General features: G+C 43.9%; 1 protein-coding gene across 2 annotated transcripts in view; it reads right to left on the bottom strand.

The window, feature by feature from the left end:
- The window catches only part of Dcp2 (decapping mRNA 2), a 52026-nt gene extending 43406 nt beyond the window's left edge, over nt 1-8620 (bottom strand). For both annotated transcript variants that reach the window (XR_001872243.2, XM_008825252.3), the window contains exon 1: nt 8301-8620. Coding sequence is in view for 1 of the 2 variants with exons in the window: in XM_008825252.3 (XP_008823474.2) it covers nt 8301-8605 (305 nt within the window). In the remaining variant the exon portion in view is untranslated. The remainder of the gene's footprint in view (nt 1-8300) is intronic.
- Between the last annotated feature and the right edge of the window lie 2422 nt (nt 8621-11042).

The following is an 11042-nucleotide window of genomic DNA, read 5'->3' as shown; positions in this document are numbered from 1 at the left end:
AAATTCATGATACAATTTTTTTAAGAGTCTGTGTACCTACTGCTCACAAATACAAAAATCAATTTAACTGCTTACTAACAACAATCATTTTAAATATGAAAGGAAAACTACCAGGATTTCCTCCAAAGTTAAAGACTATATTCATACAATTCAATAAAAATATTTCATATCCACTTAATCCTCATATTGTGAACAGAAGAAATCTGCTGCTTTTCATTAATGCATCAAGACTTCCCAAAGAGCCACATCTGTAGAGCCTTGGTTCAAAGTAACTTTCAAAAACATTCAAAAAAAAAAAAAAAAATCCAAAATTGCCTCTTCTAAGTGCATGGAGAAAGGCGGGAAAAACACATGTATGTGTCTTCATACACACATGTGCAATATCTATAAAAGCATATATGAAGATAATGGCTGCCTTTAAGTGGGGCATACAGGTTAGAATCTCTAAATCTAAGTGAATGTGATATACAGCAGTCAGGAACTGTCTACTGACTACTATTCCACAGCTAAGTATTTTTGGCATTTCGTTTTTAAATCAAGCATTAAATTCAACTAAATAAATAAAGACATTGGTCTTTAGAATTTTTAATTAAAAATTGCTATCACTCAATTTAGTTATATTGCACTATTTACTAGCTATGATGCTAAGTGCTTTTTAGTTCTCAAATTTCAAATCAAATCTAAAGAAAACTATTTTAAAATTATATCATTAACATCACATTCAAATAAGCAACCAGCAGCATGCACGTGCACACGTGCACACACACACACATGCACACACAAAATAACTTCTATATGGGATGGAAAAATAATGATTACTAGAATCCTAAATTCCACAGCCACTAACAACACAATGTGTAACAGCCAATCCTAGTGACATTTAAAATACAAAAACCGTCTTTGCTGCACGGCCCTGGAAGCTGGTCCAACCCTCCTGTTCAATCTGTTTCACTCAGAGGTTCTTCACATGTGTGCCTAATTCTATAACTCATACGCTGCATCCATGTATTGTACCTACCCTCATCTCTTCTTAACCATCTTGCAAACTCTATATTCATCCTCTGAGATGTACAAACACTATGCAAGTACCCTAGACTCAAATGAACATACTTATACTCTCTCAGGCTTCCAAGTCAATGTAACAACTGTCTTATTTTTACTACAGTCCAAAAATTTTCCAAATTTGTTTAATGATGATGTTGTATCTTTGCACAGATACCTTTGCATTTTCATTTCAGCTTAGGAAATTGTTTTACATAAACTGGGAATTAAAATTTACCTTTTAAATATTCGCACAGATTCCTATTCCTGTTAATAAGTAAGCACTGCCCTATGCCTCCCATAAGATGCAACCATAAAAGCTGGACAGAGTATGTGGAGCAGATTTTAGGATTCTGAAAAGTAAGTATCTTTAATAGGAGAAAGTCTGGAAAAGATCAAAATCAAAATGAATTTACCATTTTTCCACTCTCCAGCAGACCCTGACTGAAACTAGGAACTGACAATAGGCATTATCAGTGGAGACAGAGAATCCCCAAAGTCCTCTCTACCTCAAGAATCGAGAAAGGATCTGACAGCCTCTTCTAATACTTGGCAGGCAGTAGGAGAACCTCCCTCATCTTTTCTTTTCACAACTCTCATGCCCCAGTCCCCCAAACAATCCCATCAGTTAACCTAGTTGACAGAACAGGGACCAAGATAGACAAGATCCTTTCTTGACAACCCCAACAACAGCTATGGGATCAGCAAGCCAATTGCTACTTCATTTTCTTTCTTCTTGCTGGTTGGTTCCCAGACACAGGCAAAGCGGAGAGTAAGATGGTTTTCTGTCCACAGAACCAAAAAGGGGAGCCACTGGGAATGCAAAGCACTAGAGAGAGCAGCTCATGGAAATGGCCCCATAAAGCTGTTTATGAGCTCTGAGGTTTAGCCCTGATCTGCACATGCTCAGAACAAACCACAAAAGCCTATCTTTGAGAGGAACTGGGATAAATCACTGGTCAAGTTCCAGTTGGCCACTAGGTGGCACACAGAGGAAAAAGCACTGTAAAAACCAGTCCTCTTAGATGAAAGTAAGCTACATCCGTTTCACTAAAACATGAACAAAAAGTCTGGTATTCCTGTTCTCAGTATGAAGTCTTTTTAACGAGCTTCCACTATGGAAGAAGAGGAATTAACTAACTCTATTCTCATTCCTATTCCCATTCTATGCTTTTCTCACCTTTCTATTCTCCCAACAAAACATTACCCAGTTTGGGTTAGTTTCAACTTCTGCAGTGCTCACATTTTAAAGCAGATAATTGCAGTAAAAGGAGCTTCCCTGCACACCACAGTCTGTTCTGTACTATTCAAGGCCTGTACCTGGGCATGCTACCTGCCAAGCTGAGGTAATTACTCCCACTTGAGACTTTCTGGGTTGGATGTGCTAAATAACAAATTCTAGGAGACCACTGTTTTTTTTTTTTATTGAATTTTTGCCATTTTCATACAATACAATTTGTTGGTATTTAGATCACCTCCCTCTACCTGCACCTTTATATATATATATATATATATATATATAATACATACACACACACACACACGCACGCACGCAAGTAATAAGAACTCCTACAGAGTCAAAGTCAAATTTGTGTCTGCGAATGTCCTATAGTATGGGTCTATCCACTGATGTCTGGTTAACCTACCAAGAGTCCCATCTATGAAAGAGATGGTCTCTCCCCCCTCCAAGCAGCCAGTGGCTGCCAAAATTTCTTTAGGTTGGATTAGGATTTATTCCCAGTTCCCCTTGTCTATGCTGGGATTTTGTCTGGTTTGAGCCTGCATGGGACTTGTGCATACTGTCACCACTGCTGTGAGAGTTCATTTGAGTAAGTGACCAGCTGTCTAGAAAACTGTTTCCTTGTGGTCATCCAGCCCCTGTCGCTCTTACAATCTTTCTGCCCCCTCTTCCACAATGATCCCTGGGCCTTGGGAGGCCCAAGTTTGATACTGATGTCCTGTTCAGGGATAAGCATTCTGCAGTCTCTTGTTCTCTGCACATTGGTCAGTTGTGGGTTTCTGTATTATCATCTGTTGCACAAAGAAACCTCTCTGGTGAGAATTGAGAGATGCATTAATCTATGGGTATAACAAAAAGTTATTAGGAGTCAGTTTAATATAGTAACTATTTAGAAGAAAATTAGAATTAGACCCTCGACTATGTTCTGTGACCTGTCTAGCTTCAGATTCCCAAGCCTCTATCAATGTCAGGTATAGGCACCATCCTATGAAGCAGACCCTAAATCGAAGTAGTGAGTGGTTGGTTAATCCCATAATATTGCTGTCACTATTGCACTGGTGGCATACCTTGCTGGGTTAGCTGTAGTCCTTCACAGGAGTCACAGCTGGGTAAAGTTGATAATTATTTTTTTCCTTCCAGTAGGAATACACAGCACCTTCCAGCACTGTGAATGTTAGCCAGTAGAGATGAGGATCCGAAGTCAGCACCAGCTTGTTTCTCCTTGTTTGTTCTACAGCTCATGTTATAGTGTCTTCAACAGGGTCTTACCATCAAGTTCTGGTGTGTAACCAAAGCAGGAGCAATGGCCAGGACTGAAGGTCTATGGGACCCTTGAGATTACTGTTTGGACAGTTTCTATTTGAGGTTCCAACTAAACAGATCAAATATCAAAATGGAGAAACCAAACCTAAATCAAGTTGTTTCCTGACCTCTCCAGGAAATCAGGAGACAGCTAATAGCTAAATTCCCCACAGGCTAGCTTCAGTGAGAGGAAACCTGAAGAAAATGAAGAACTCCCTTATGCTTTCATCCTCACCAAAGAAAAACTGGTATTAATTTATCAAGTAGTCCACATTACCTCATGCAAGCTCGTAAGGAGAGCTGCTGCAAAAAAAGTCTATTTTTCATTCTTTCCTTCTTTAGCTCTTCTTTACTATAAAACCAACTTCTACTCTGCTCACTGGCTTATGCTATTTGACAGAATGAAGTGCCACCTAATTCTGTAATACCAAGTAAAGCCAATGAAGGCCTTTAAGTTTACTGTCATCTTTTGACAGACTGTCAATCTTTACATTATGACTTAGTAAATGTGGTCTAGAGCTAAAACACAGTGAACTGTGATTTTTTTAAATTGTTGTCTCCTATACTAATATTTGTCTCTAATTAACAACTATAATTATTGCTGTTGCTTCATTTTCTCTATGCAGTACTTGTCACTAATTTAACTGTTGAAATGCATCAGGTAGACAACACAACCTTGGGCTGGAAGCCCAAGGAGATTCACTCTTAGAGCAGCCCCCCAACCCTCCGCCCACTCAGGTAGTTGGGTCCTTGACTATGCCACAGGAAAAAAAATTTAGGCCTAGTCAACCACCAAAGTTAGTGAATTTATTAAGCAAAAGTAATGGATAACATATGCTTTAGATTTAGGTAGTGGGGGATGGGGTAGAGAGATAGTGACTGTTAAGGACAATAGTACATACAAAGTAGGGTTTGTGGTTCTTAATACAGTCCCACCTAAGTGTCTTAATAAAAGACGTATGTATGGTTGTGGGGGTATTGGTGAGCTGGTGAAAGCACTCACCCTTCGGACTAGAGTAGAAAAAGCAATTTACTGTGTACACAGCAGGAGCACAGCAGACAAGGGCAGTAACAGAAGAAATGTATTCATGAGGCATTGGAAGGATGTTGGAACTATCCTCTCTTGGTTAGGGTGACTGTGATGGTTAATACTGTCAAATTGATAGGATCAAGAATCATCGAGGACACAAACCTCTGGGCATGTCTGTGTTTGTAGACTGGGTTAAGTGGGATGAGTATTCCATGAGCCAAGGTTCTGTAGTGAAAAAGTGGGCAAGGGGAGTACCAGCAGGGGCCAGCTTTCATCACTCCGAGGTCTGACTGCAGATGCAATCATGCTCCTGCCACCATGCCTTCCCTGTCATGCTGGACTGCAAGAGTGATGGTAATGATTGTGAGGGTGATAAAAATAACATGCCTACTATAGGAGCCCAGCAATGCTGCTTGGGGTAAGTGATGAACGAGATCCAGAAAAGCCTAAGAAATCTTCCTGAAGGAACAGGTTTAGGATAAACTTCCTAAATATTAGGTCCTGTCCTGAAGAATGTCTAGGAATAAGAGAAGCTTGTGAAATTATATTACAGCATTCAGAGAGATGAGAGTGAACGCTGGCCACTCTAAAATTAAGTGTATTTAAGAGGTTTCACCTGGGTCAGAGCAGGAGATGGAAATCTCCAAGGGGCTCCAGAAGTAGATTGTTTCTGAGCTTCTGGGGGCAGCAAAGATAGGCCTTGTGGCTTGACTGTAGTTGGAAATGTAAGTAGGACTTGGACTTGGTAATGTCCAGTCCAAGCAGGTTCAAGTGGTCTTTTATCCTGTGAGGATGTTTTAAATTAGACGAAGCTTTCATAATAATGAGAGACAGCAATCCCCAAAGGGTGAAGTGGGGCTTGAGGCTGCACATATCCTGGTAGTCAGTGTAATTGTCCATCTCAGTGATACAGCATGCTCACCCAGTATAAACATGCAGTCTGCCTGGAGCAGTTAGCTTCAGTTATCAACCTGACACAAGTTTTGTTACAAAGGAAAGTGGGTTTTTTGTTGTTATTGTTTTTTTTGAGAGTCTGATTATCGAATTTAGATCCATTTTTGAAAACACTCTGACCCACTCCTGGGATATATTTTAAAAAATACTTGTTATATAGACCAGGCTGCTAGGCTGGCCTCAATCTCACAGAGATCTGCCTGCTTCCGTCTCCTGAGTGCTGGGATTAAAGACTTGCCTCCCGCATGTGGTTCATCTTCTTGAAATCATCTTGATGGTGTGTGTATGCTGGTATGCATGCACATGTGTACACATGTGTGATGGGCAGATCAACTCATCAGGTGTCTTCTTCAATCACTCTCCACCTTAAAGTCTTTCGCTGAACTTAAAGCTCACTGATTGGCCAGACACAGATGTAAACATCTTGATTTTCAGAATTAGGATGTGTATTAGTTACTTTTCTGTTGCTGTGATAGAAACACTGACCAAAGGAACTTATAAAAAGGAGAGTTTATTTAAACTTACGATTCCAAGGGGCAAGAGTCCATCACGGTGGGAAGGCATGGCAGCAGAGGTGGCTGGAGAAGGGAAGCTAAGTGCCCACATCTTCAAGCAGGTACAGAAAGCAAGAGAGCAACTGGAGATAGGCAAGGCTTACGAACTCTCTAAGCCCACCCCCAGTGACGTGCTTCCTCCAGCATAGCCACACCTTCTAAGACCTCCCAAAACAGCGCCACCAACTGAGGACAAAATGCCCAACTACTTGGAGCCTATGGGGGACATTCTCATTCAAACCATCACAGGACAAGTGTGGTTTATTTTTTATTATTTTTCTCTTTTTGAGACAGGGTTTCCCTGTAGCCCCTGCTGGCCTCAAACTCTCAGAGATCTGCCTGCCTCTGCCTCCCAAGTGCTGGGATCAAAGGCACGCGGCACCACGCCAAGTGAATTAATGTGTTCTTACATAAATTATTCTCCAAATATATTTGTTCAGATGAAAAATGAAAATTACTGTTCAATACATGTGAAGGGAACATCCAGTGCCTAAACAGGCAGAAATTTCAAACATATTTCTTTCCTTAACATTAAAAATAGCTAATTCCAGAGGGGTAGAGGTCAGCCTGGTCTACGCATCAAGTTCCAGACCACCTAGGGCTACAGGGACATGTTGTCTTAAAAAATCAGTAACATGAGGGGCTCAGTGATCAAAGGAACTTGCTGCTCTTGCAGAGGACTACAGTTCAGCTCTCAAAACCTATGTCAGGTGGCTCACCACAGTTATTAACTCCAGTTCCAGGGGATTCTACCCCTCTTCTGGCCTCAGTAGACACCTGCACACATGGTGTGTATATCCACACACTGACACATAAAGAATTGTTTAAAAAATGTTTTCAGAAGCTGGAGAGATGGCTCAGCGTTTAAGAACACTGGCTGTTCTTGCAGAAGACCTGGGTTTGAATCCCAGCACCCACATGGCAGCTAACAACCGTCTGTTACTCCAGTCCCAGGGGATCCGACAGCATCTTCAGACCTCTGTAGGCACTGCCCTTCTCGGGTACACTTACCTACATGCAGACAATACAGGCATACACATTAAATAATAAATAAAAATTTTCAAAAAAATGTTAAGTCCTCATGAATGTAACACAACCAGTGAGTCTTACTTTTAAGCATAAATATGAAGGGAAGGAAAACAGAGCTTATACTCACTTTTAATCTAAAGTATTTCAGAATCACATGTACTCAGGGACAACTTGGTAACAATGTAACAATAAGTTAAAGTACTCAAGTATGCTTCACATATGTTTGGCAAAGCTGCTTATCACTGCTGACAAGAAAGTGAAGTTAAAGTCAAGTAGTTGTGAATTTCCTTACAAGTATGATAATTAACAGATTGAAGAAAGGGTCTCTAGGTGGTTCCTTCTCCCTCTAGATAAATCCTGGGATGAAGAGAATAATGAATTCTTTATGGAGAATGCTAAGGGTGAGCACACAGAAGAAAGCTTAAGCTTGAACACTGTTCCGTACTTAAGTTCATAAAACTGAAGAAGAAAAAAAACAAAACAAAACAAAAAAAAACACTAGGGTCTACCTACGGACTCGGGCAATGAGACCATGGCAGGAAGAAGAAAAATGGTGGGTTAAAGTCAGAGGCAAGAAAAAAAACAAAACCAAAAAAGCTTCAAAGAGGAGGAAATGAACGGAACGCTGAAAACCGCTAGGAATCCAGGTTTGGGCAAAGCGGATTCACCTGGAGAAACTGAACAGTTGTAGTAAGAAATCGATGAAATTTCAGTGCTCCAGGACCGAAGGCCAAGGGAAACGGACGCTGCGGAAGGAAAGGGGCGGCGGGGGCCAGCAGGGCAAGGAGGGGACGTAAAGTGGGCCCCGGGCTTTGGGGAAAATCGAGGCCGCCGCGGGCCTGACCGGGAGGGAGAAACGAGGTGCCCTGACCCCAGAGGGAGAACCGAGGCCACCGGGGCACAGAAGGCCTGAACGGGAAGGGAGAACCCAGGCCGCCGGGGGCGCGGCGGACTTAACCGCGGAGGGAGGGGCGAGGCCGCCGCGGGTCTCGGGCCTGACCCGGACGGAGAAACGAGGCCGCCGGGCCGCAGCGGCCCCGACCCAGGAGAGAGAACCGAGGCCTCGGGGCGCAGCGGGCCCGGGCTCGGGAGGAAGCCAAGGCCTCCACGGGCCCCAGACACGGCCGGGAGGCTGAGAGGCGAGCAGTACCTGCAGAGATCGTCCAGGACGCTGCCGGGGATCTCCAGGCGTTTGGTCTCCATGTTGGGGCCCCACAGCAGGAGCAGAGCATCCCGGCGCGCGCGGCCGGCACCGAGGAGCAGCGCGGAGACTCCGGGGCAGGCGGCTCGCACGCAGGCGGCAGGGGCGGCCGCGAGATAGTCGGCACGTTCAGCCCAGGACCCCGAGGCTGGGCCGCGGCGAGGGGCGGAGCCCGGGAGCCACGGCCTCCCTGCGAAAGGCCCAATGCGAAGGCGGAATTTTCGGGGCCTGAGCTCGCTGGGCCAATGAGGCATTTGTTTATTGGTCGGTCCGCTCCAATTCGTCTTCAGGTTGCTCTGTAACTGCTCTGAAAACCAACTTCGCGCCGACTTTGGCGACGCGGGTGGGCTCACGCATGCGTATCATGCCTATGTTGCTCTCCTAGGAAGTTTAGGGCTCAGGTTTTTCCGAGACATCTGGGACTTGGGCATAATATAATGGTTCCAACCTCAGCGGGACTGATTAGGCACCGGATTCTGTATGGGGCGAACCGGGACCGGAGAACCTATTAAATACTTATGCGCACTACCGCCCGGGTTACCTCCAGGCGAAGGGCTGTATCTCCTATTTTCCGGGATCCGTAAACCCCTGAAGAGAGACTAATGCCTTTTTTGTGTGTGAGATAGGGTTTCACATGCAGTCCAGGCTTATTTTACACTTGCAGTCCTCCTGCCTCAGTCTCCAGAGTGCTGGGATTACTGGCATGCCCCAATACCTGTGGCTGACTAATGCTATTTTTGGTGTGTTTCACCTCTGATTCTAATCGGAGCAAAGATTCTAAGGATATTTATGCCCCTGTCAAGACTATTCAGTGGTCACCAAAGGAACTGGAATTTTCTCCCAGAAGTCTAATGGAAAAAGGAGTAGGCTAAAACTTGGTGCCAAAGGGGGAACTTGTTTCCCAAGAAAAGATTTCCCACAGTTTAGACAGCTTGTCAGATCGCCTTGCAGGAGAGGTTGGTGTTGAGACATTGATGGGTCAGTGATGGGTTGGGACCACAGCTTGATCAGGATATCGCTTAACTTCAAGTATTTAAACCTAAGCCTCATATCAGAATGCCAAGAGTGGACTTGGGGGGAGGGTGTCTATGGACTTGTTTATTGCTCTTCCCCATGTAGACACCATGAAGACATCTTTCTCTATTTTACCATTACCTGCTTTTTAATTGGCCTGTTGAGTACAGGTGAAAGAGCATAGCTTGTTAGTGCTGCCAAAGACCGGGGCTCTGACCCTAACTACTTCAGTAACATGAAGACAAGGACTTTGTCTATTTGACACCTAATGAGATTGCAGAAAATATACTGACGGAACCTGAACTTGATCTGTATTCCACGCCTACACTCATGCACACCACTTGAACCTGCTTATCTTTATTCATCCTCATGTTGCTTAATGGAGTGTAATCCATTCTGGAAACTTGGAGAAACTGGATCCATTCCTTTTACATCAGACCCTACCTCCCCAGACATGCTCCCCTACATACCTGCTCTATCACAAGTTTACTTGTTCTATTTGATTTCTATCTTTCTATTTCTGCCCAATCCACTTTCTAGGTGTGCATAGGTTCGGCACACTGGTGCAAGAGTGACCTGACTGGTACTTCATCTCCATGCCTGGCCTTTGCAACATATCTAAATGTTTTTTGTTTTTTGTTTTTTTTTTTTCTTTTGAGATAACTCTTCCAACCCCAGTTCAGCTCAACTTACTGGGTTGTGTGGTTTGTGTTATTCCAAGCCTGAGTCAAACTTGTGAGGAAGCCATAGCTCAGGAAGTGCTGGGGGAGGGCTGGCTGCTTCCTGGAGCTGGCAATCTCTGGGCTGGGCAGGCCTCTCCTATGTATGTGTCAGTTTAGCTGCACTATACCCCATCCTCCCTCCCCTGCCTCAGAAGTAAACCAGAGGCTTTCTTTCCCCCAAGGCATCTCAGTTTGAGGGGTGGAATAAAGAGAGGAACACATGGGAGGGTGCTGTAGCTGTTTTCTGAAAAGCAAATGCTAGTCACGGACTTAGGCCAAATGAGAGACTTAACAGCTGCCAGAGCACTGCTGTCTTCCTTTTGGTCATTTACGAACACTGAGATGTGCCGAGAAATAGTCAAGTTTGGATTTGAGAAAAATGAAACACTCTCGCCTTTCTCTTTTACCTTCTCTTTTCAACTCTTCTAGCTGTAGATCTGGCTTTGGGATCACAACTGAGGTTGAATTTAGGCTCCCAAAGAATCTCAAGGGTGCATGCATATTTACTTCTTCTTACAGAGGGGCATGGAATGAGCCTTCCTTTTCCTGTGGCATCCCATTTGCAGATGAGTTAGAGAGACAGACATTCGCCCAACTTCACATCAAGCTTGGGAGATGGGTGTGGATGCCCAGGCCTATCTAGATAATTGACTGCCAGAGGAAAAGGGATACAATAGAAATGGCTTATTATGTAACAGAGCAATCCCATGTTTAGCCACATAGATAAGTCAAAGGTCCTGCTCAACCATGGTTGGCTTCACTTGGAAGCATGGAAGAAATGATTCCTCTGTGTTGACCCACCTTCTTATAGACTGGACACTGGTTCAAGTCCATCTGGTGGGGTCTCCTTGGCCTCCTTAATCAATAGGTCAGATGACCCATCACCATTACAGGACATTTTGTGAGATGCTCATAGTCCCTGGGAACTAATCGACCTAGGAGGGCAAGGAGCAAA

Source organism: Nannospalax galili, unplaced genomic scaffold (assembly GCF_000622305.1).
Source record: "Nannospalax galili isolate Female #2095 unplaced genomic scaffold, S.galili_v1.0 scaffold128, whole genome shotgun sequence".
In the NCBI taxonomy this organism is placed as follows: domain Eukaryota; kingdom Metazoa; phylum Chordata; class Mammalia; order Rodentia; family Spalacidae; genus Nannospalax; species Nannospalax galili.
This window is presented reverse-complemented; position numbering and strand designations above follow the sequence as displayed.